Source organism: Lactuca sativa, chromosome 6, assembly GCF_002870075.4.
Source record: "Lactuca sativa cultivar Salinas chromosome 6, Lsat_Salinas_v11, whole genome shotgun sequence".
Classification (NCBI taxonomy): domain Eukaryota; kingdom Viridiplantae; phylum Streptophyta; class Magnoliopsida; order Asterales; family Asteraceae; genus Lactuca; species Lactuca sativa.
Window position 1 is genome coordinate 30400401 of NC_056628.2, and position 27202 is coordinate 30427602.

The 27202-nt window shown below is 40.5% G+C and overlaps 2 protein-coding genes across 2 annotated transcripts; one reads left to right on the forward strand and one right to left on the reverse strand.

Moving 5' to 3' along the window:
* The first annotated feature begins 535 nt into the window (after positions 1-535).
* On the forward strand, positions 536-3467 carry LOC111883143 (pentatricopeptide repeat-containing protein At3g54980, mitochondrial). Its single transcript, XM_023879501.3, has one exon. The coding sequence runs from the start codon at positions 627-629 to the stop codon at positions 3189-3191; it is 2565 nt and encodes an 854-aa protein (XP_023735269.1). The 5' UTR covers positions 536-626; the 3' UTR covers positions 3192-3467.
* Positions 3468-4266: 799 nt separating this feature from the next.
* Positions 4267-8932, reverse strand: LOC111883171 (ammonium transporter 2 member 5). The gene is made up of 3 exons (XM_023879527.2): positions 8291-8932; positions 6102-6387; positions 4267-4849 (listed from the first exon to the last, which is right to left on the reverse strand). Exons 1-3 carry the CDS (start codon positions 8930-8932, stop codon positions 4308-4310), a joined length of 1470 nt encoding a protein of 489 aa, XP_023735295.1. The 3' UTR covers positions 4267-4307.
* Between the last annotated feature and the right edge of the window lie 18270 nt (positions 8933-27202).

A 27202-nucleotide genomic window follows, 5' to 3' on the forward strand; every position in this document is an offset into this window, starting at 1 on the left:
AAGCAAATGAATTAACTGATAAAGGGGTTGACTTGTTATTAACTTTGACTAGTTTAAGCTTGAGCAAAAATGGGTTTTCTGGTGATTTACCAGATGTACAAGATTTGCAAACAGTTTGATCATTTTGTATCTGAATAACAACTCGTTTTCTGGTCGAATCGAATCCCAGTCAAATACAGTCAACTCAACCACCTTCAAGAACTCATCTTTTTATTGTGTGTGTGTTTCTTTTGTTAAGAGAGAAATTACAAATGAAAAATATAAATTAAATTAATTTATGTATTTCTGGAATTAAAGAAAATGAAAAATATAAATTGTAAGGGCATAATTGTCTTTTTAAGTGTGTAAGGACCAAAAACAATAAAAAGATCCAAAATTGGATCAGTGGTGCACCAAGGTATCGTTTTGGACCAAAACTGCAGAAATTTGCCAACCACAGGGACCATTTTTGCAATTTTGTCCAAAATAAATGTAACAATATGAGTAGGGGTGTTAACTGTAACATTTTGGAAATACAGAGGTTCAAAGTAAACATGATGGTTTAACAGAGCTACTGAACTAGGGTTTTGTTTCGCTCTGTCTTCAATTTTTTTGTTTCAGGAAAACACTCCGATAATCGAACAAACATGAGATCTCGCTTCCCTCCTCCATTGATTTCCACATTTCTTGTTCGACCCCGTTCAATAAAAGGACCTCTTTCATCATTTTCTTCAATCTCCGACGATAATCCGTCGTTAGAACACGAAATTCCGATCTCAAAATCCCAATCTTTTGATAAACCCAATCATCCACAGTCACTAAATCTGAAAACCGAAAAACCATTCTCACAAGATCAAGTTTTGACTCAAACCCATGTCACAGAAGTTCTACTTTCTCATAGAAATGACCCAAATCTCGCCCTGACGCACTATAAATGGGCTACGAGAAAAATGATTATACGAGATAACGAGATTAGTGACCCGTTTCTTGCTCTTGTTCATATATTAATATGTTCAGAAAAACACTATGGAACGGCTAAGAAGTTGATTAGCAAATGTGTTACAGAGCGTTCCTTTCCTGGGGCAGGTGAGCTCGTTTCCCAATTTGTTTCTACTGCAGAGAGGTTTCAATTTGATTACAATTCAAATTCTAGGGTTATAAATTACTTACTCTGTAGTTTGGTTCGAGCCTCTCGATTGGAAGATGCTGTTATTTGTTTCAGGAAAATGATTGAAAAAAATATCATTCCATGTGTTCCATATGTTCATGTTCTCTTGAATGCAATGGTTAGGAATAATATGTTCTCTGAAGCTCGAGTTACATTCAATGATATAGTAAGGATGCAAATTCCATACGATTGTGCTACAATTCGAGTTATGATTCGTGGGAGTTGCCATGAAGGTAAAGTTGAAGAAGCTGCAGAGTATTTTTGGGATGCAAAGGCAAATGGGATTGAACTCGATGCAATAACATATAGTACTGCTATTCATGCTATTTGCAAGAAACCAGACGCCATGTCAGCATGTGCATTGTTGAATGAGATGAAGGAAAAAGGATGGATTCCTTCTGAGGGAACTTATACTAATGTCATTGTAGCTTGTGTGAAACAGAAGTATATGATAAATGCATTAAGGTTAAAAGATGAAATGGTTGATAATGGTGTTCCTATGAATATAGTAGCTGCCACAAGTTTGATGAAGGGATACTGTGTTAATGGAGATCTTCATAGTGCTTTGAATTTGTTGGAAAAGAGTGTTGAAAATGGTCTTTGTCCAAATAGGATCACCTACTCGATTCTTATTGAAGGGTGCTTCAACAATGGTGATTATGAAAAAGGTTTTGAATTATACAACCGAATGAAAAACGAAGGTATAAAACCAAATGTTTACAATGTCAATTCTTTGATAATAAGGTATTTTGAGGCTGGTTTGATAAAAGAAGCTATTAACCTCTTCGATGAAGCTATTGAAAATGGTATTGCGAATGTATTCACATACAACAATCTTATTTCATGGTTTTGTAAAGTGGATAAATCGAATGAAGCTTATAATGTGTTTGAAAAGATGATGAAAAATGGAGTTTCTCCAAGTATTGTTACATATAACAACATTATACTCGGTTACTGCAAAAGTGGTGACATGGATGTTGCATTGGATGTGTTTAAAAAGATGCAAGAAAATGGTTTGAAACCGAATGTTGTAACTTATAGTATTTTAATCGATGGGTATTTTAGGAAAGGCAAAAAGGAGGAAGCTTTGACTGTCTTTGACCAAATCTTGGAGTTAGGGTTTCTTCCATCCGACTACACGTTCAATATACTCATCAAAGGTTTATCCAAACTTGGTCAAACATCCGAGGCTTGTTTAATGTTGGAAAAAGTCAAGAAAATGGGGTTCAATCCACATTGTATGACATATAATAGCATTATAGATGGATTTATCAAAGAAGGTAGTCTTAATTCCGCATTGGCTATTTATACTTCAATGCATGAATTTGGTGTTACCCCTAATGTTTTCACATACACATCTTTAATATACGGATTTTGCAAATTCAAGAACATGGATCTTGCTTTAAAAATGAGGAATGAGATGAAAAGCAAAGGACTTGAATTAGATATTGTAACATACGGTGTTTTGATAGATGGATTTTCCAAAAATCGGGACATGGGAAGTGCAAGTGAAATCTTTAATGAGATTCATCAAGTGGGATTATCTCCAAACACAACGGTTTACAATTCCATGATTAGTGGATTTAGGAATCTTGATAACATAGAACAAGCTCTTGTTCTTCACAAAAAGATGATAAATGAGGGGATTTTATGCGATTTGGCTACTTACACTACATTGATTGATGGATTGCTTAAATCGGGGAGAATAATTTGTGCTTCTGAATTGTATTTAGAGATGCTTGGAAAGAATATAGAGCCAGATGTTATTATGTATACGGTTTTGGTCAACGGGCTTTGTAACAAAGGTCAACTAGAAGATGCAAGGAAAATCTTGGAAGAGATGGGTAGGGAGGGTAGGGTTCCTAATGTGGTTATTTATAATTCATTGATTGGAGGGTATTTTAGGGAAGGAAATTTGCAAGAGGCTTTTAAGTTGCATGATGAGATGCTTGATAGAGGTCTTATACCCGATGATAAAACTTATGATATTCTTGTTATGGGTAAAGTCAAAGAGGGTGAGTCAACTTCTTTCAAGTCAACATGACAGAAATTCTGTGAGCTACTTTTTTTATTCTTCTGGTTTTGGTTCTATGTTGTACAGTTGTTATGATAGTGGTGATTTTGGTCTACAAGATTCTGTTATATTATCATTTTAAAGGGTATTTTAGGTATTTGAGTAATGATCAGTTGTCTTCTTTTCTTATAGTGTTGTTAACTATAAGAAAGTTGAGTGAAAAGTCATTCAAAGAAGGTAAAAAAAGGAGGGTAATAATGTAATTGTAATTATTGTTTTCCTTAAGTAATCAGCTTGATTGAAGCAGATATGAGACCTGATTATCTGACCCATAAATAATAGGACATTATATTTTGAAAAATATCGTTAATTGTAGTATTGTACATTTTTTTAAAGTTCAATGCTATATAAAGAAATGAGAGTAGGATGATAAATAAACCAATAAATAATAGTATAGCAGTATACTTTAATTTATATGTTTGTTACAGCATCTTTCATATCTTTCTATTACAACATTTTAATATTTTTTAGTAAGGCATTATACTTTAAAAAATGTACCCAGTTTTAGCATTGTATTTTTAGTTTTTTCTTATTAGTACCAATTGCACTTTGAAAAATCTTCTTAATTAAAATAGTGAAATTTGTTTTGTAATTGGATGACATTGCAATAATTGATACAAGAAGAAATGAAAGTAGATGCTATGATAAACAAATGAATAAAGCACATTGCTATTTCTTGCATTTAACCCAAAGTAACATGATGACCATTATACCAAAATCGCTTCATACACTAGAAACCGATTACACGATTTCAAATGTAACAATGATATTTTTTGCAAGAGACAAATGAAAGTACATTGCTATATCTTACATTTAACCCTAAATAACAATAGAATAATATCGGAATCACTTTATGCACTTGAATATAATTATGTGATCAAGCATGAAAATGATGTTTTTTACAAGAGATCCTATGCTATGATGAACAACCAAATGAAAGTACATTGCTATTACTTGCATTCATCCCCCCAAGACACACACATATCAAAATCACTTTATACCCTCGAAATTGATTATTGATTTCAAGTGTTACAATGATGTTTTTGCAAGAACTCATAAACTCGAAAATCTATCTAATTTTCACATCTATTCAACCGAAATCATACCACTCTTACTTGGGGTTTCAATATCATTATAATAACTCGAGTATTTTCCAACCATCTCTCCTTTCTCCCAAATAGCATAAGCTTCTTCTCCATGAACTGCCTCATCTCCAACTTCCATGTCCTCATAAGATAACCTCAAAGGGACAATTAATCTCACGAATAAACACACTAAACTTGTCATCACAATATTAAGCACCACCACAAATAAAATCCCAAGCAATTGAATCCTCATTTGTCGAAATCCTAAACGGATGCTTTGTGATGTCCCGAGGTGCAATCCATGAAAGAATCCCATGTATTTACTTGTACTTCCATAGAAAAGTTTGCACAAATGAGGCTCCGAGAAGAGTCCAGTGAGAATGCCACCCAAGATTCCGGCGATGGCGTGTGTGTGCAACATCGCCATTGTGTCGTCCACTTTTTGGAGTAGTTTTATCTTTTTCTGCAATACCATCATTGTGAACCATGGGATTGAGCCTGAGAAAATTCCCATAACAATTGCGGCATATCCTTGCACTAACCCTGTAAATATAAAGATTTTAGAAATTGTCATTGGGTTGTACAATAGCACACACACGATAAATTTTAGGTCTCTTTGTTACACATGAGGACACAATATAAAATAGAACATAACACGTTTTAGTGTGTTTGTTATATTGAATTAGTATGAGACAGATGTCAATGGGATAAAATATATATTTTTCCCCTAAAAATGTGTAATAGACTTGTTTGATCTGTGCAAAAGACCATGATTTTTTTTAATTGTAGATCGAAAATAGCCCTAAAGGGGCTTGTTGATAAATTTTCATCTGGTTCATTATCATCTAGTCATGTCCCGTGTAACAAATAAAGTCTTATGTAGTGTTTGTGCGTGAGAATAGGAGTGTAATGACATAATAATAATAATAAAAGAATTAAATTTGTTTTGTCTAAGGAAAAGAAATTAAAGAAATTGACCGTTTTTAATTTTCGATTGTTAAATAAAGTTTTTTTATTTTTTTAATTCCATTATGGAATGTAATAAAAATTTATAATGTGATTCATTTATATCTGTAATTTTTTTTAATAAAAAGTATTTTTCTAGACATTCATTACTATTTTCATAAGAGAGCGATATATATATATATATATATATATATATATATATATATATATATATATATATATATATATATATATATATATATATATATATATATATATATATAATTTTTGAATTTTCATTTGGGTTTTAACTACCTTTTATCACACATTAAGTCTCACATTAAATCTCTTGATTTGTAAATAATAAATTCTATAGTTATACATAAATGTTAAGTAATATATACAAAATGTACAAAATGTTAAGTAATATATAGATTAGTATCAAGACTATATCGGTTAATATACATAAATGAATAACAAACTATTTTTGTGTATTCCACAAAATATCATTATCCAAAAAACATAGTATCAAAAGCCAAACAAATGAAACTTTTTCCCCGACAAAATATTTGTTGTCTTAATGATATTCTATGAACAAAACAATTAGTTCATACATATTGATGATACGTTTTAAAACAACGATGTTTTTATAAAAAAAACAAGTGCAACCCATTTATGATATCCAAATTTCAAATGAAAACTCCTTCATTTCCTACAAGCTAACAATATAATGATTCATTTTATTAGGCTCTTTATTCAACTACTTTGTCATGCATTCTATTTTATCCAACAAAAAATATATATTTACTTTTCTTTGGAGGGAGGAGAGGGGGTTATAAATTACAAGTACCTGCTCCGGGTGTTATGCAAACCAGACCAGTGATCATGCCTTGAACTGCACCAAAAATGGAGGGTTTCTTGAAGAAAATGATATCGAGGATGAGCCACGTGAGGAGGCTTGTAGCAGCACATACATGAGTGTTCAAAACTGCTAAAGAAGCATCCATGCTTGCGACATATGGGGCTCCACCATTAAACCCGGTCCAACCCATCCATAATAAACCCGCACCGGCTAACATGAGTATCATGTTGTTGGGACGAAAACTTTCCCTATCCGCAGTCAACCTAGGACCAACCTGTATGTATGTACAAAATGTTAAATTAATTCCAATAATAGAAAGAGATACCAAAATAGAAAGATGCTTAAAGACTAGTCTAAGGCCATCTCCAATGCATTGAACTCTTAAGAGTTTAATGGATTGCCACATCAGCATTCCACTAACTATATCATTTTATTTATTAAACTCTACACTCCATTAAACTCTTAAGAGTTTAATGAATTTCCACATCAACATTTAATTATATCTTTTTATAAATAATATTGTAAAACTATAATATTACATAATTAGAAATTAAAAGTTACAAATTGTAAATTATTAATTAATGATTGTTGTATATGTTATTGTTTTAAAATATTTTTAAGATTTAAATATTTTTTGTTTAGAATATTATAATATAAATTACCTTGATGATTTAAATTATTCAATATAACTTAAAGTAAATTACAAATATTATAAATAAGAAAATAATAACATATACATTGTGTATATATGTAGGGTGTAATTATTTAAATACAAAGTTTTATTGGTGAAATGGTTTAAAAAAAAAGAAAAAAAAAAGAAAAAAGAAAAAGAAAATTGCATACCACCGTTCAATGGGGATTAAACCCCACTTCATTGAACTCCACCCACAATGGTGGGTTTATGTATTGAACTCCTTTTTTCTCCATTAAACTCACCATTAAATCCTCATTGGGGATGACCTAAGTCGGTCTTACTACATGGTCTAGTTTTTTGAACAAACAAAACCATTCCTTTTTATTGGTTTAGTTTGCTCCTAATGTCCTATGTTTCTTTTTTATCCTGCCGGATTTTTCTTGACAAAAAATAAAGTTTAGTAGTTTCTATAGAACACTTTTCATATAAGAATTCAATAATAATTAGTATGGAATAAATATTAAAAAAGAAAAAAAACCTATTAGTACTATTTTATATAACTTTCAATTACATTTAGGGGCGGACATAGGGGATTACTAGGGTGGCCGGTAAAACACTCAAATTTTACAACACAATGTACTTTTTTTTGAGAAATTTTCCAGTCGTAATATAAAATTTCTAGTATGCCACCTCAAAAATCATATGTAACACCCTAAGATATTGTGATGCCCGACTATAAAGTATAAACATAATATTAAACATCCACTATAAGAAAACTTTCTAATTAAATTTTTATTTTTTATATCAAAGACAATTCAACATACCAAAACACATACATATCTATATTATAGTAGGTTTTTTCAAAATGTAATAACAGGAGATCATCGTGGATGTTTAAATCTAAATCGAACACTAAATAATAAAAGAATTGAAAACACCATTTGAGAAGCTAACAACACTGGCTTATTATCTGAATGAGATCGGAAAGAGAGGAGGTAGCCCAAATCTTCCAATAGGCGCATACGAAAGGTTCTTTCTAGGAAACTTATATATTATATTTTTAATAAAAGTATCATTCTAAGAACGATTTCTGTCCTATTATGATTTTAAAACCGATTTCAATTCTAACACCGGTTTCGATCCAATTTAGGGTGGATCTTAGTTTGTTCACATAGTAGTTTTAGTTTTAAACTAGTTTAGGATTCTTTTCGGTTTGTTTAAACAGTTTTTAGTTGTTTTTAGATCAAAATAAGTTTCAGTTTGAAACCTTTTTTGTATTAATTTAAGAGAAATTAAATATCATTTTATCTTTTGTTCCTGCTAATCTTCCTATCATTAGATTCAGGCAATACTATCAAAATCAAAAAAGTAAATTAAGAAAAAGAATTAATGAATAACTCTTGTTATTGTTTTGTAAGAGTACCAAGATAAATAGGAAAAAAAATACATGTTATTGTTTTATAAGAGTTAATAGGAAAAAAAAATGTAGAAAATATTTAATTTTTCTTAATTTAACAAGGGTCATAATGTACAAAGGAATTACCCAATAAGCAGCGGTGTAACCTGCAACTCCAGAAGACACATGGATAACATAACCACCTGCGTAATCAATGATTCCCATTTTACTCAGCCAACCTTCGGGAGACCAAATAGTAAACGCACCAAAAGTATACGAAAAAGTCAACCATAAAGGAACAAACAACATCCATGCATAAAAATTCATCCTTCCCAAAACTGCCCCCGCAATCAGAATCAAAGTGATCGCTGCAAACACAAACTGGAAAAACACCATAGTCGCATTCGGAAACATTCCTAAATAAGCTTGTTCAAGAAGGTACTTCTGTTCAAGGGCAATATAGGCTTTTCCCCATACAGGAACAAGTTTATCACCAAAAGAAAGCCTGTATCCCCAACATACCCAACAAACGAGAACCATTGCAAAGGCATATAACGCCATGAAAGCAGAATTCACTGCCCATTTCTTCTTCACAGCGCCGCCGTACAAGATTATAAGACCTGGGACACTTTGCATGCCGACTAACGTCGCCGCCACTAGCTGCCATGCATTGTCGGCTTTGTTCATCCATTCTGGGCTTGCTTCGTCGGGTAACAAGTTTGGAGGGAATGAAAAGGGTTGTGTTAGATTGAAGAGCGGCGGAGATGGTGGTGAGAATGAGAAACTCATGATCTTTTTGAACGTAAATCGACAAGTGAAAATGGTGTCATTTATTGCGAGTTTCACCGGCCATGTTAGTGTTAGTGATGTCGATGATTTCAAGGTACAAGTCGTTATTGAAGTAATAGAATATTATAATCGATTATCGAATCATGATATTGGTATTGATGTTGCTACTTCCATTTGGCGTTTCTGGTGAATTTGGTGAACAATTAGAATGGACAAAAACGAAGCTATTCGGTAAAGATCAAGATAGATCCAACGGTTAGAATGCATAATGTAAAACAAGAATTGTCGTTATGAAAGTATTTATGAAGCGATCAACAATGAATCAGTCATTGTTGAATAGTTTATGCGAAGAACCATGAAATGTTGACAGAAAGTATAATCTAATGCCAAAGATCTTAACATGGAAGACAAAGTAAAGGTTTAAAAAGTAGAAGCTAATAGGACAAAATGATGGAATTAGTGACGAGGGAGAATCTTGTATTATTATCAGGAGCGATGCTATACTTCACGTGTCTAGCCCTTCAAGAAAATTTATTTAATATATTTTTTTTATCTTTTAAGATTTCTTTTCCGGCAGCCTACACCTGTTATATATAAATGCTTATGTGGTTTCTTTTAATAAAAATGAGGTAGAAATAATAGTGGATGTTTAAAAAAAAACAATGTTTAATTTCTTCAATAACATGTGACGCAATGAAGGAAGCACAATCTTTGTTACGAGGTTAGTTTTCATGGTGATGTTTTCTTGATTTGCAATGGAAGCATAATCTTTGTTACGTGAGAATGATTATTGTATATTATTCATTTCTTGTCATTTGTTTTAGTTTTGTATGAATGATTTTTCAATAAAGAATTGATTGTCCATGATGTCTTGCACCTACCTCCAATCATCACATCCACAGTGTTGAACATCATACATGTTCAAATATTTCATTAATTTGAAAGTTGAAATGGAATAAGAATATGAACCCTTAATTTGTCCATTGATAGTGATCACATTGTTTGAAACACTCCAAGATAGAGTTGAACCAAGTTCTAATCCAACAATGTGACATTTAGTTAAGGGGGGAAATAATCAATAGTAATAGAAAAGAAGTGAACAGTCAAAAACTTAAGCAAACAACATATTTATCTTGATTTGATGACATGGGCATTACACAACATTGCCACGTCGGTCGGATTTGCCATCACATTTAATAAAAACCAAAAATAAATTATTACAAAATATTTAGACACAACTATATATAATAACAATATACAAGAGGCCAATCTTTAGGCAAAAAAAGTTGTGGCTATAGCTAAGGCCATGATATACAGGGATACGTATAGGAGATTTGACACAAAAGAAGGGGAACATGAAATTTAGAAGCTAGCTAAAGACAGAGAAAGAAGGAAAATAGATTTAGGGATTATTAGGTATAATAAGGACGACACAGGACCAGTTCTTGTGAAAGGTGAGGATATTTAGTGGAAAAAGGGTAGTTATTTTCATTCTATATATAATGACAATTCTTTCATGGAGACAAGATGGAGTGTAGGTGTTTTTGCGTTTGGGGAGGCTACAAACTAACAGTAAGGATTTCTACTCGAAGATAAGTAACGAAAGTTAATATGGCTATGAGGAAGATGGGGAGGAACATAGTCCAGATAAAATCTCTATTACTGTATGTCAATGTCTTGAGAGGGGGGGGGGGGGGGGGGGGTTAAATGGTTGACAAACTTAATTAACATAATCCTTAAGAGGACCAAGATGCAAGAGAGTGGAGATAAAGTACTATGACCTCAATTTATAAGAACAAAGGTGATACCCAAACCCACGGGAACTATAGAGGTATTAAGTGACTTAGTCACACCATGAAACTATGAGAGAGAGAGAGTATTAGGGGATACATTATATAATGTAACACCTATTTTTCATAACATATATTACCGTGTAAGAATGGGTAGGAGATAGTGGAAGAAAGTGATAGTTTACTAGGAGACGATTATGTGGATAACAATGACAGTCTCAGCCAATATATGAGCTCCTCGATACAATTGTTACAAGTTTAACTTAGCGGCTATGTTTAAGAATATTACAGCGCTGCTGATTGTCCATTCTCAACATCTGTAACACCTGTTTTCTAGAAATGATTAGTTGGTGACCTAAAGAAGCTAAAGGTATGATTTTTAAGGAAAATTGTATGCCACGATGTGGCATGACATCTGATGGGCAAAAGATATACCTATCAATATTAAATTTATAACCTAACCTCACTTAACTACTAACACATTTATAGGCCGTGTACCCAGTCAGTTTATAGTATAGTAAACTAAGTTGGGTACCGAACACTAGGAACGAAATTTAGCTAATAAAATAACTACTAAAATTTAATCTAAAAACAATAGCCAAATTGGAGGGTTTTATATGATTTTTCACATTCACATTAACTTAACTACTTAATTAACTCAAAAACTAAGCAAACAATTAACTAAGATGATTGTTATCAACATAATGAAGATACTTCCGTTTATCTTTGAATCATTTTTTTCCTATGGTTAGTTTCAACACAAGTATTTATCTAGTTAGTTACCAATATAATTATTATTAAGAATATTGATCCGATCTCCTAATGTTTTCACAAATTCATGAACTACTATGTAATGATCATACACAAGTAAATACATAATCGATTATTTGAGATTATTGGGCTATGTAAAATTTCTCTATGATAATTATCTATGATCAAGAGTAATTACCAAAACACTAATTATTATCCTGTTATTTTCTCTAACAGAGTTAAAGTTGTTACCTTTATTACTTAATCTAAGATTTGGCTAATCCTAGCTCTCAACAATTTAATTATCATAAACTACTAGGTAAACATGTAGCACCTGGTTCCTGGTATGTAAATCTTATTGAGAATTTTCCTTCTTTTTAGCCTTGGACTCGGCGAGTCATAGGTCTGACTCGCCGAGTAAGGACGGGACCCGGGACATGTTTAAGTTGGCGACTTGGCGAGTCCATATTCCGGACTCGGCGAGTCACCGCTGTTGGATGAAACCCTAAGTTTCAGGGGTTGCACCCTATTTAAACGACGTTTTGTGCCTCATATCAGCCCCCATTGCGTCCAGAACACTCCCTCTCGAAGCTCTAACCCCTCTTTTAGTGATTTTGGTGATTTTGGTGCATTTCTTTGAAGTTTTGGAGAGAAGAAGAAGGTAGATCAAGAGGAGAGGAAGAAGATCCATAATCTTTGTGCCATTTCAGAACTTCTAGAGGTATTGGACTCAAAACCCTCTCTGTCCCTTCATTATTATCTTGTTGAAAGCTTGTGATAGCCATTTCAAGGCTTCTTCTAGTCTTGACCTTTGTGTAATGAGCTTATAGTGTTGAGCGACTTCGGATCTAGGCATGTTTGGGCTCTAAGGGCTTGGATCTGTAGCCTTTATGGACCCTCATTGCTTGAAGACCTTGGATCTACCATTTTAAGTACATTTTGAACCCTAAAATCCGTATTGGTAAATATCTACACGTAAAGTTGGAAACTTTACGTGTGATTCGTGTTCTAGGAGTCCAGATATGTGAATGGCATGGACTGGAATCGAGCAAATCTGTGTATTTAGTGGGTGCATGGAAACGACTCGGCGAGTTGTTCATGTGACTCGGCGAGTCTGTTCGCGAGTCTCCGACTTTGTCCCCTTTTCGTAGTGTCGAGTGAACAGTGAGTCACGGGGTGTGACTCAGTGAGTCGGAAGCTGAACTCATCTATGGAGGAACTCGGCGAGTCAATGCCCTGACTCGGCGAGTTCAAGGCAATCTCCTTAGATCAAGAACAGACTCGGCGAGTTGTTCATACAACTCGGCGAGTCGCAGCAGCAAGTGTTCTTTGGATGAAGATGAACTCGACGAGTTGTTCATACAAATCGGCGAGTAGGATGAAGGACTTGAATATCAGTTTAGAAGGAGAACTCGTCGAGTCGTCGCCTAACTCGACGAGTAGAAACGGGATTAAGGACAATTGTTTGGGTAGGGACTCGACGAGTTGGGAAGCCAACTCGGCGAGTCGGGTCAACTGAAAGTTGACTCTGACTTTGACTTAGGGCATGATCAGGGGTAAAATGGCCATTTTACCCAAATGACAGTTAGCAGTGTTTGATTGAGTATGTTGTGGGAATTGCAGCCGGAGGATTTCCGGAGCAGCAGCAGCAGCATCAGACAGTCAGTTCCCGATCAGATCAGCAGCTACTTCGAGGTGAGTTACCTTCCAGTAGCGGTGGGTCTACGGCTTCAATGCCGGCCCACCAGTAGGAGTCGTATGTCAGATGAGTGTCTTTGTGATATCATCTAGGTTTGCTACTACCTGATATGTTATGTGCTAGCATGATATTTTATATGAAATAGAAGTAGAGATCAGTTGATAGGACCGAAGGGTAGTTCAGACACCCCAGAAATGTATGACAGTACGTGATGATATGTTTGCATGCTGGCTTGTTATGTTATATGCGATAAAGGTAGTAGGAGGGGACTAGTCCCCGAGGATCAGTTGTTAGGACCGATGGGTAGTCAGCACCCCAAAATGGCTTGACACAGGTAGTCAGCACCCCAGAATGGCTTGACACGGGTAGGACGGCACCCCAGAATGGCCGTACCGGGTAGTCAGGCACCCCAGAATAGCCTGGCAGTATGTATGTTATGTGTTTGTTTGGTATGTGGTACGATTGGGGAACTCACTAAGCTTCGTGCTTACGGTTTTCAGTTTTGGTTTCAGGTAACTCCTCAGCTAGGGGAAAGAAGCCGGAGCGGTAGCAGCATGTCACACACACACTCTCTGGTTTCCGCACTTACGAGATTCTCTGGGATTTATACTCTAATATTTTGATTGGTTGTATGATTTGGTTTTTAGACATGGTTCACGTTGTGTTATGGTTTGATCAAACAATGTTTTTAATTATTAATGTTTTCTAAAGTAATGTTTTAAAACGAAATTTTTGGACGTGAAAATTAGGTCGTTACAAGTTGGTATCAGAGCCCTGGTTTGAGGGATTCGGACACACCTTCGGGCGTGTCTGAACTCAAATCGAGGGATTAAAGGATTTTCTAAAAGAAAATGTTTTCTAAAAACTGAGAAAAGAGTTTCGAGAAAGAACGAAGTGTGTGATGTGCGCGACCTGCCGAGCTCAAGTAAGTATTCCCCAAAGTACGCATACAAGTTTATGTTATCAGCTTTTGTAGAACAACATGCTAGAATAGGACTAAGGATCTAGGAGTGATGCCTTATGTTCCTGCTTTATGTGTTTCAGTTGTATGAGAATTGCATGCTAGTATCGAGTAGACAGCAGTAGGGTAGCCTGTTTAGGTTATGCCTGATAGTGCGAGTTTAGCGCTGTGTGCTAGTTCAGTTTCTCTCTATGAGAGCGGAGTTGCTTGAGGTTGTTTCCCTTGTCCGAATGCTGCTTGCTTCGTGCCATGTGGGACTCTGAATAATGGGAATTAGCCACTAGGCGAATACGTCACGTCACATGTGATCAGGGTTGAATAATCTTAGATTACTGGGTTTGATCCTACTGCACAGCTCTTGTTTGAGTCCAACCGTTGTAGGGACGAGTCGGGTACTCGAAGGATTATCTGAGCCTCGTCACATGTGATGGTATTCGAGTGATGGCTAATTGGCATTACAAGGAGGTCTGCAGCAGCTGAGGACTGGGTCGAGTAGAGTCGGAGATTTCCCTAGGGCGAGCCTAGGATGAGTATAGCAGTGATCAGCAGTAGTGAAAGGGAACTGGTGGAGTCGAGGCATTCCTTGAAGAAGGTACGGATAGATGTGGAAGGTAGTATGGGCCCGTACTACTGAAAGCAGAGGATCCGTACCCGAACCAAGGAAGGCCAAGATAAGACCAGGGAACTTGTAAGTAGTTGTGATCCCTCAGGAGGTATCAGTATCTCTAATGTTTGTTGTGATGTATTGCAGAATGGTGGTACTTCGATCGAGGCCGGTAGATGGTGGTTCAGGAGAGGGGTCAGGTTCGGGATCAGGTTCCGAGCCGGTAGATGAGGGACTACGCGAGTTTATCGCGTCAGAGATCACCAGAGGCATCCTTGAGTCGACCCCCATCCTCTTTGGGTCGATCAAGGAAGGGATCATGGAGTTGATGGAGGATCGCCTTCGGGCATTCAGGAGTGATATGGCATCTAGCCAGTCGGGATCTCGCACACTGTCCTTCAAGGACTTCAGGGGAAGTGGTGCGCCAGATTTCCACGGGGTGAAAGACCCCATTGCTTCCAGGCGATGAATTGCAGACATCGAGTCTGCACAGTTGACTAGCTTCTGCCCCGAGGGGTCGAAGGTGAGGTATGCAGCAGGGTGTTTACGGGACCGAGCCCGGGATTGGTGGGAATCAGTGAGTGACTCATTGGGAGCTGCAGCTATCGAGGCTATGACCTGGTCGGGCTTTGTGACCAGGTTCAGGGCAGAGTTTGTGCCGGCTGTCGAGCTTCAGCAGCTGGCCAGGGAGTTCCTAGACATGAGACAAACGATGGAGACTGTGGCGGAGATCACCTCCAAGTTCCGGGAGAGGGCTTTGTTGGTGCCCCAGTATGCTAGTGACGAGGATATGAGGAGGACCCGTTATCATGATATGCTACGAGCTGACATCCGGGAGCATGTTACCTTTTCGGCTTGCCCTACCTTGGACTCTATGATTGCCAAGGCGAGGGAGAGGAAGATAGATTTGGAGCACATCCAGAAACGGAAATTAGAGGAGGGACAGACAGGAGGGGCTTCGAGGAAGAAGCCCAAGGGATCGGATGGTAGGCCGAAAGGCCAGTTAGGACCGAGCCGCTGCAGGAAATGCGGCAGGCCACACGAGGGGGCGTGCAAGATGGGATCATCAGGTTGCTACAAGTGTGGTAAGTCTGGGCACATCAGCAGGGATTGCACTGCTCCGGTAGCAATTATTCAGACATCAGAGTTGCTGTGTTTCCACTGCAACCAGAGGGGCCACAAGAAGGCCAATTGCCCCCAGTTGACAGTTTCAGCGCCGGTAAAGGTGCCAGCTCCAGCGACCCTGCGGATCATGGATGGCCAGCAGGGCAAGGCAGAGGCTCCAGTGGTGAGGAGCCGAGCATTTCAGCTGACTACCGAGGAGGCACGCGCCGCACCTGATGTGGTGACGGGTATGATTCTTTCCCTCTATCTTATTCTTATGATGTTATGTTATTGATATGTGCTCTGTATGTATATGTATGCTTTAGGATCGTTCCATGTGAACGGCCTTCCAGTTCAGGTGTTGTTCGACTCGGGTGCGTCCCGATCATTTGTTTCTCTTGCGCTTAGCAAGAAGTTTCATGAGTCATCGGGCGAGTTAGACTGCCCTTTGGAGGTGGAGATTGCTGATGATCGATAGGTGCGAGCATCGATGGTATTTCGAGATTACGTGTTGCGTTTGTTTGAGGAGCGCTACTTGGTAGACTTGGTTCCCATTCCGTTGCGCGGGAACAAGGTGATTATAGGCATGGATTGGTTGAGCCCTAATGGGGCGGTGATAGAATGCGCGCAGCAGCTAGTGCGGGTCAGGACCCCAAGCGGGGGAGAGTTAGTGACTCATGGCGAGAGGCCGCAGTGTGGACCTACTGTATGTTCAGCAGTGAGGGCTAGACGCTACCTTCAGCAGGGATGCGCAGGATATGTCGCGTATGTGATGGATACCCGGGAGGCGGGTAAGGCAACAGTGAGCGAGGTTCCGGTGGTTCGAGAGTTTGCAGATGTTTTCCCAGAGGAGCTACCTGGGATACCTCTGGAGCGACAGGTGGAGTTCAGGATTGACCTTGTTTCTGGTGCGGCTCCGATAGCCAAGGCACCGTATCGGTTGGCTCCTCCCGAGATGCAAAATTTGTCTACGCAGCTGCAGGAGCTGCTAGACAAGGGATTTATTCGTCCGAGCAGTTCACCCTGGGGAGCCCCGATTCTGTTTGTGAAAAAGAAGGACGGGTCACATCGGATGTGTATAGATTACCGAGAGCTGAATAAGGTAACGGTGAAGAACCGTTACCCGCTTCCGAGGATTGATGACCTCTTTGATCAGCTTCAGGGAGCGTCTTGGTTCTCCAAGATTGATTTGCGTTCGGGCTATCATCAGATGAGGGTCAGGGAGGAGGATACGCAGAAGACCGCGTTTCAGACGCGCTATGGCCACTATGAGTTTGTGGTGATGCCGTTTGGGCTCACCAATGCTCCTGCCGCGTTCATGAACCTCATGAACCGCGTATGCAGACCGATGCTGGATCGGTCTGTGATAGTCTTTATCGATGACATCTTGGTTTATTCCAAGACTCAGGAGGAGCATGAGGAGCATCTGAGAGAGGTGTTGAAGACCCTGAGGAGGGAGAGTTTGTATGCCAAGTTCTCCAAGTGTGAGTTTTGGTTGCGTGAGGTGCAATTTCTCGGACACCTTGTCAACCGGAACGGGATTCTGGTCGATCCGGCCAAGGTCGAGGCCGTGATGAGCTGGGAGGTTCCAAAGTCTCCATCTGAGATTTGGAGTTTCCTGGGATTAGCAGGCTACTATCGGAGATTTATTCAGGATTTCTCCAAGATAGTCGTACCCCTGACGCGGCTAACGAAGAAAGCTGTGGTCTTTCGGTGGGGACCCGAGCAGCAGGCTGCGTTTGAGACGCTGAGACAGAGACTGTGCGAGGCGCCGATCTTAGCCCTGCCAGAGGGCGTAGAGGATTTTGTGGTATACTGCGACGCGTCCATTTCAGGGTTGGGCGCGGTACTGATGCAGAGGGGGCATGTCATTGCCTACGCTTCGAGGCAGCTCAAGCCTCACGAGGCGAACTACCCGACGCATGATTTGGAGTTGGGGGAGGTGTTTTTTGCCCTCAAGATTTGGCGGCATTACCTCTACGGGGTTCGATGTACCATCTACACGGACCACAAGAGTTTGAGGTACCTCATGGATCAGCCGAATCTGAACATGAGGCAGCGTCGGTGGTTGGATGTGGTAAAGGATTATGATTGTGAGATCCTTTACCACCCGGGGAAGGCCAACGTGGTGGCCGATGCGCTTAGCCGCAAGGTGGCGCCGACCAGGGATATGTGCATAAGGATGACCGTAGTGACTCCCTTGTTGGAGCATATTTGGGAGGCCCAACAGGAGGCTATCAAGGAGGAACATCGGAAGAGCGAGTGTGTGGTGGGTCAGGTTTACTCCTTTGATTATGATAGCCGAGGACTTTTGACACTACACCGTAGGGTGTGGGTGCCGTATCACGGAGGCATGCGCCAGATTTTGATGGAGGAGGCGCACAAGTCCCGATTCTCCATTCACCCCGGGGCGACGAAGATGTATAGGGATCTTCGTCTGGATTATTGGTGGCCCTGCATGAAGCGGGATGTGGCATGGTACGTTGAGCGGTTCTTGACCTGCAGGAAGGTCAAGGCCGAACATCAGAGACCGCATGGCAAGATGCAGCCGTTGGACATTCCACTGTGGAAATGGGAAGATATCACGATGGATTTTATCACGAAGCTTCCCAGGACTGCGCGTGGAGTGGATTCGATTTGGGTCATCGTGGATCGATTGACCAAGAGTGCTCACTTTATTTTGATTCAGGAGAGCATATCGGCCGAGAAATTGACCGACATCTATATCAGGGAGATCATGGCGCGACACGGGGTGCCAGTATCGGTGATCTCGGACAGGGATGTGCGTTTTACTTCCAGATTTTGGAAGAGATTTCATGACGAGTTGGGCACTCGTTTGCATTTTAGCACCGCCTTTCACCCGCAGACGGATGGTCAAAGCGAGCGGACCATCCAGACTTTCGAGGATATGTTGCGGGCATGCGTGTTGGATTTCGGTGGTAGCTGGGATACCTATCTTCCCCTGGCCGAGTTCTCATACAACAATAGCTACCACGCGAGTATTGACCGTCCCCCATTTGAGATGTTGTACGGTCGGAGGTGCAGGACCCCGATATGCTGGGGTGAGGTTGGCCAGAGAGTCATGGGGAGCACCGAAGTGGTGCTCAAGACGACCGAGAGGATCCAGCAGGTCCAGAGCAGGCTTCAGACTGCTCAGAGTCGGCAGAAAAGTTATGCCGACAAGTGTCAATCCGACTTGGAATTCCAAGTCGGCGATATGGTTCTCCTGAAGGTGTCGCCTTGGAAGGGCGTCATTCAATTCAGGAAGCGAGGCAAGTTAGGTCCGAGGTTCATCGGACCATTCCGAGTCATAGCCCGGGTGGGCAAGGTGGCGTATAGACTGGATCTGCCAGTCGAACTCAGCCAAATCCACAACACTTTCCACGTTTCCCAGCTACGGAAGTGCCTAGTGGACGATTTAGCTGTAGTGCCTTTGGAGGATATTCAGGTGGATGACAGCCTGAATTACATTGAGCGCCCAGTCGCAATCCTTGACAGGAAGTCGAAGGATTTGAGGAACAAGAGGGTGGAGCTAGTGAAGGTGCAATGGCAGCACCGCAAGGGTTCGGAATGGACTTGGGAGCCGGTGGACGAGATGTTGGAGCATTATCCCGAGCTGTTTCAGGATCGAGCAGCAGACTTCGAGGACGAAGTCTAAAATAAGTGGGGGAGATTTGTAGCACCTGGTTCCTGGAATGTAAATCTTATTGAGAATTTTCCTTCTTTTTAGCCTTGGACTCGGCGAGTCATAGGTCCGACTCGCCGAGTAAGGACGGGACCCGGGACATGTTTAAGTTGGCGACTCGGCGAGTCCATATTCCGGACTCGACGAGTCACCGCTGTTGGATGAAACCCTAAGTTTCAGGGGTTGCACCCTATTTAAACGACGTTTTGTGCCTCATATCAGCCCCCATTGCGTCTAGAACACTCCCTCTCGAAGCTCTAACCCCTCTTTTAGTGATTTGGGTGATTTTGGTGCATTTCTTTGAAGTTTTGGAGAGAAGAAGAAGGTAGATCAAGAGGAGAGGAAAAAGATCCATAATCTTTGTGCCATTTCAGAACTTCTAGAGGTATTGGACTCGAAACCCTCTCTGTCCCTTCATTATTATCTTGTTGAAAGCTTGTGATAGCCATTTCAAGGCTTCTTCTAGTCTTGACCTTTGTGTAATGAGCTTATAGTGTTGAGGGACTTCGGATCTAGGCATGTTTGGGCTCTAAGGGCTCGGATTTGTAGCCTTTATGGACCCTTATTGCTTGAAGACCTTGGATCTACCATTTTAAGTACATTTTGAACCCTAAAATCCGTATTGGTAAATATCTACACGTAAAGTTGGAAACTTTATGTGTGATTCGTGTTCTAGGAGTCCAGATATGTGAATGGCATGGACTGGAATCGAGCAAATCTGTGTATTTAGTGGGTGCATGGAAACGACTCGGCGAGTTGTTCATGTGACTCGGCGAGTCTGTTCGCGAGTCTCCGACTTTGTCCCCTTTTCGTAGTGTCGAGTGAACAGTGAGTCACGGGGTGTGACTCAGTGAGTCGGAAGCTGAACTCATCTATGGAGAAACTCGGCGAGTCAATGCCCTGACTCGGCGAGTTCAAGGCAATCTCCTTAGATCAAGAACAGACTCGGCGAGTTGTTCATACAACTCGGCGAGTCGCAGCAGCAAGTGTTCTTCGGATGAAGATGAACTCGCCGAGTTATTCATACAACTCGGCGAGTAGGATGAAGGACTTGAATATCAGTTTAGAAGGAGAACTCGTCGAGTCGTCGCCTAACTGGACGAGTAGAAACGGGATTCAGGACAATTATTTGGGTAGGGACTCGACGAGTTGGGAAGCCAACTCGGCGAGTCGGGTCAACTGAAAGTTGACTCTGACTTTGACTTAGGGCATGATCAGGGGTAAAATGGTCATTTTACCCAAAGGACAGTTAGCAGTGTTTGATTGAGTATGTTGTGGGAATTGCAGCCGGAGGATTTCCGGAGCAGCAGCAGCAACATTAGACAGTCAGTTCCCGATCAGATCAGCAGCTACTTCGAGGTGAGTTACCTTGCAGTAGTGGTGGGTCTACGGCTTTAATGCCGGCCCACCAGTAGGAGTCGTATGTCAGATGAGTGTCTTTGTGATATCATCTAGGTTTGCTACTACCTGATATGTTATGTGCTAGCATGATATGTTATATGAAATAGATGTAGAGATTGGTTGATAGGACCGAAGGGTAGTTCAGACACCCCAGAAATGTCTGACAGTACGTAATGATATGTTTGCATGCTGGCTTGTTATGTTATATGCGATAAAGGTAGTAGGAGGGGACTAGTCCCCGAGGATCGGTTGTTAGGACCGATGGGTAGTCAGCACCCCAGAATGGCTTGACACGGGTAGTCAGCACCCCAGAATGGCTTGACACGGGTAGGACGGCACCCCAGAATGGCCGTACCGGGTAGTCAGGCACCCCAGAATAGCCTGGCAGTATGTATGTTATGTGTTTATTTGGTATGTGGTACGATGGGGGAACTCACTAAGCTTCGTGCTTACGGTTTTCAGTTTTGGTTTCAGGTACCTCCTCAGCTAGGGGAAAGGAGCCGGCGCGGTAGCAGCATGTCACACACACACTCTCTGGTTTCCGCACTTACGAGATTCTCCGGGATTTATACTCTGATATTTTGATTGGTTGTATGATTTGGTTTTTAGACATGGTTCACGTTGTGTTATGGTTTGATCAAACAATGTTTTTAATTATTAATGTTTTCTAAAGTAATGTTTTAAAACGAAATTTTTGGACGTGAAAATTGGGTCGTTACAAAACAAGTTCATACAATTAAACTGATCATTCAACCACACTTAACTTGAATCTAAGCAACAAAGATTAAAACTTTAGCATGCTAGGTATTGATAATCAAACACAAGCAAAAACCAACTTCATAAAATTCATGAAAGCTAGAAACTAACACATAGTATTAGAATTCATCTACACTAATTGAAAGCGTAATGCTTTAGCTACTCATTGCGGAAAGTAAACACATAAAAGCAATATAATTCAAGCTAGACATGATTAATCTAAATCAAATCGAATGTGATGTGTGAATGCTTTCAAAAATCTTCAAAACTCTTAGACTTCAATCTTCTTCTCTTCCCAATGGTTATTTTTTTGCAGTTTTTTTGTCTTAAAAATCGACTAAAAATCTCAGAATATGTATCCAATCCTTTTCAAGTCGATCTATCAAAAGATATATATATATATATATATATATATATATATATATAGTTTCCTTATAACGCTCTTCACGTCGTGAGATCAGTAGAATCTATAACCAACAAGGAGACTTGTACTCCGCATAGTAATCTCCTGGAATATTCATTCTCATGACGTGAATTGTAACAACTCAAATTTTCAAAAAAAAAATCTCATTTTTAAATTCTCAAAACATAGTTCTTAGCATTAACCCATGCCAAAATATAAGTGTCAAGTACAAAATATCATGAAATAGGTCAAATCTCCCATAATCCACATAAACTCTAATCATCAAGCTGGTTTGTACAATCATGTTGGTGCCTTCCCGCAATCATGTGATGTACCCGAAACACATTTAATCAACACTGTAAGCACAAAGCTTAATAAGTTCCCAAAATACCATATACACAAATATTTAGGCTCTCGTGGCTGAATCTCAAAAAGGACCCTCCGGTCGTGTGTCTCAGTGAAGACCCTCCAGTCTCACGTCTCGGTATGGACCCTCCGGTCACGGCTAAATGGATACACAGAATAACATAATATCATAAGTTACAAAGACTAAATGCATAATAATACATAAAACAGATAAGACCCTTTGGTCAGTAATGCAATTAAGACCCTCCGGTCCATAACATGAATAAGACCCTACGGTCACACCAAAGTTACCACACATGTAAGTATAGTGAGAAAAGTCACCTCTCGCTGGAAAGCAATCCATCTCGCACCTAAACTGCCGGTCTAGACTCCGCCTAATTATATCACATTCATCTCTAATTAATAAATAATACCAATAACCCTAAAATGCTAGGCCGAGTCTCTCTACAAAATACCAGGAGGGTGAAAAGACCATTTTGCCCCTCCTTGACCAAAAGTCCACAAAATGGACAAAAGCTCAAAAGTCAACGAAAGTCAACACCCAACGAGTACGCTGGGTATACAACCAACAATGCATGCATCGGGGGATCTCAACACTACGTTGCACATAGTTGGGAGTACGTACGACATACGTCTCAGATTTCCACTCCTCACTTCACTTGGTCTTAATCTGTTAAGAAAAATGCTATAACTATAGATCAGAGTTGAATAAGGCCTAATACTTCATAAAGTCGTGGACTTTAAGCCTTAGCATGGCTGAACAAGTCCCAAACTCACAAACTCTAATCTTCTCAACACAAAAGTCCACATAGCTCATGCATGGAGATGTTTAGACGATCAAGTTCCCATTTTTAAGAATCTAGACAACCAAATACACTAAAAGGACAAGAGATATGCTCTGGAGTTCACCAAACTCACAAAGCTCCAAACTTGGGACATAAAACCATAAAAATTGACCCGAAACATGAACTAACATAACAATGAGCAAGTTTCGAACTTGATACCTCAGGAAGATGCACCAACAAGAGTAGAACTCAGATCCAAGAGCTATAAGCACAAGTTATCAATCCTTCAAGGCTCTTTATTCACCATAAGCTTCACAAGAACACTCAAATGAGCCACAAACACTCATACAAGCTAGGAATACGAAATTCGGGGTTGAGGGAGGTTGGAGGCTGGAAATGGTGGCTGGAAATGAGGCCATCATGTTCCTTAAATAGGGGCACACAAGGGCATTAGGTTTTTACTCTGATCTTACTACACCCAACGTACCCTCTGGTACACCCAGCATACTAGGTGGCCTCCGCGATCATGCAAAGTGCATGAGTACGTTGCACGTACACATGCGTACGCCCCGTGTACTTAGTTGCCACCATTTTCTCAAATAAGGACTAGTCTTGACAAATACATAAAATATTAAGGTCAACGAAATATACCTCTTTTCGAGATGTTACAATTCTCTCCCACTAGGATCAGAGTTCTCCCTTGAAGTCATCCTCTGGAAACAGCTCTGGGTACTGCTCGCACATCTCAGACTCCGGCTCCCAAGTCCACTTTGAGCCTCTACGATGTTGTCACTGGACTTTAACCGAGTGTCATGCATTGTTCGTCAAGGTCTTTACTTTCTTCTCTAAGATATCCACTCGCCTCTCGATATAATTCAGGCGATCATTAACCTGATTGTCCTCTAAAGGAACCACTATCGTTTCATCGGCTACACACTTCCTCGACTGGGATACATGGAAGGTGTCATGAATCTAACTCAGCTCCTCATGTATCTCTAACTGATAAGCCACCTTAACCACTTGAGCAATCACCCTAAAATGACCAATGAATCGAGGTCCTAACGTTTCTGACGACTTTGGGTCGTCGTCAATCTCTGTCTGACCTGCTAGATATGCTCTGTCATCTTGAGCATTATCTTGGTGCTCCCCATAACTCTCTATCCGACCTCCCCCAACAGATAGGAGTCCGACATCTTCTCCCATATAGAAACTCAAAGGGAGGCATCACGATGCTGGAGTGATGGTTTTTGTTGTAAGAAAACTCAGCCAAAGGAAAGTAGGAGTCAATCCCAACTCCCACCAAAATCCATAACGCAAGCGTGAAGCATATCCTCGAGCGTCTGAATCGTCCACTCGCTTTGCCCATCCGTTTACGGATGGTACGCGGTGCTAAAATGCAATCGGGTACCCAACTCCTTATGAAATTTCTTCCAGAATCTGGAAGTAAAACGCATATCCCGGTCAAAAAACCTCGAATTATGGGCCTCCTCCATCAAAATCTGTCAGGATCCACCCGCATACGACACCTATATCCACCCATGGAGAGTCATAAGCCCTCTATTATCTGTCTTAAAAGCCGAAATCTGCCCGATCACCCGCTCCCTCCTGCAGTTTTTTGGTCTCATGGCCACCACTTGGGCCTCCCTGATGACTTATAAGACTAGAGTCATTACTGTCCTCATACATACATCTCGAATCGGGGAAATCGTTGCTCTAAGACTCTAGGCATCAGTTACCACATTAGTTTTGCTTGGAAGATAAAAAATCTCACAATCATAGTCCTTCACTGCATCCAACCACCTCATTTGCCTCATATTCAGGTTGGGCTAATCCATAAGGTACCTCAGGCTCTTATAGTCCGTGTATATGATACACCGGACACCATAGAGATAATGATGCCAAATCTTGAGGGCGAATACCACCGCCCCGAACTCCAAATCATGGGTGGGATATCTCGTCTCGTGGGGCTTCAACTACCTCGACGCATATGCTATCACATGCCCTTTCTGCATCAACACAACACCCAACCCAGTTATGGATGCGTCACAATAAACTACGAAGTCCTCCACTCCCTACGGGAGGACTAGCATAGGAGCCTCGCACAACCTCTGGCGAAGGGTCTCGAATGATGTCTACTGCTTAGGCCCCCAAATAAAAGCAACATCCTTCCTGGTCAATTTGGTGAGAGTACCAACAATCTTGGAAAAATCTCTTATAAATCTCTAATAATAACTTGCCAAACCAAGGAAGCTCCGTATCTCGGATAAAGATCTCAACACCTCCCATCGCATAACTGCCTTAATTTTGGCTGGATCAACCAAAATAGCATTTCGATTGACGAGGTTCCCTAAGAACTAGACCTCTCGTAACCATAAATCACACTTGGAGTATTTGGCATAAAGCCTCTCCATCCTCAACACCCCAGGAATCTCTCGAAGATACTCCTCATGTTGTTCCCTAGACTTTGAATATACCAAAATATCGTTGATGAAAACAATCATCGATCGGTCCAACATGGGCCTACACACCCGTTTTATGAGGTTTATGAACGTTGCCAATGTGTTGGTGAGCCCGAAAGGCATCACCATGAACTCATAATGCCCATAACGAGTCTGAAAGGCCGTCTTCTGAATATCCTCCTCACGGACCCTCATCTGATGATATCCAGATCTCAAGTCGATCCTGGAAAACCAAGACGCCCCCTGCAACTGGTCTAATAGGTCATTGACCCTCGGCAACGAATAGCGGTTCTTAACCATCAACTTGTTTAACTCCCGGTAATTGATGCACATCTGGTGTAAACCATCCTTCTTCTTGATAAAAAGGATCGGCGCTCCCCACGGCGAACTACTCGGCCGAATGAATCCCTTCCCCAACAGCTCCTGAAGCTGCGAGGATAACTCTTGCATCTAGGGCGGTGCAAGACGATATGGCGCCTTGGCGATAAGCGCTTTCCCCGGAACCAGATCGATGCAGAACTCCACCTGCCTCTCAGGAGGCACACCTGATCACTCCTAGGGGAAAACATCAGGAAAATCACATACCATTGGAACATCAGAAACATAAATTGACCCCTCTTTTACAACCCGAGTATCCACCACATAAGCAAGGAAACCCATACATCAATGCTGCAGACTCTGTCTTGCTCTAGCGGCAGAACAGAAAACAAATCCCGATCTGGTACCCTTGCTATAAATAGTAAGCACTCTCCCACTTGAGTCCCGAACCGTCACTAACTACCGCTCGTAATCAATCAAAACCCCAAATCGGCTCAGCCAGTCAATACCCACTATAACACATACATCCCCCATCGCTATCGGCACCATATCAATCGGAAACTCAACGCCAAAAATCTATTAAATACAACCACAAAATACATCGGTAGCAAAAACCGCTTGCTCATCAGCTAAACCCTTAATTGCCGACTCAAGGCCTCGTGCCTTGTGCTAAAACAGCGACTAAAGGATAAGGACACAAAGGATCGAATCACGCCTGAGTCGAATAACACTAAAGCAGGCACATAATTCACAAGAAATGTACTAAACAAGAAACACAATCATAAGCATAAACAATTCAGATCAACAATATTAATAAGAGATACATACCAGCAACGAAATCAGGTGTTGTGCGAACCTCCTTTGCAGTCAGCTGAAAAGCTCTCCCATGATCCCTCGGAGCCTCGGCCTTCCCTGGCTGACCATCAATAATACACAAGGTAGCAGGAGCAGGAGCCTGAGCTGATCCATGAGTGAGTTGGTGTAACGCCCGTCGATCCAGGCTAGTTAATTTAGAGACGATAAGTGTCAAAAATGACTTTTTGATAGAAGAGTGTTTAGAATAAACAATCTTAACAAACTTGTAGCATATTTCACAAGGTTTCCGTGCATATAAAGAACACTGAAATCCGAGTTATAACGAAGAAGTTATGACCTGTCGAAATTTCGCGACAAAACCGGCACGACACAA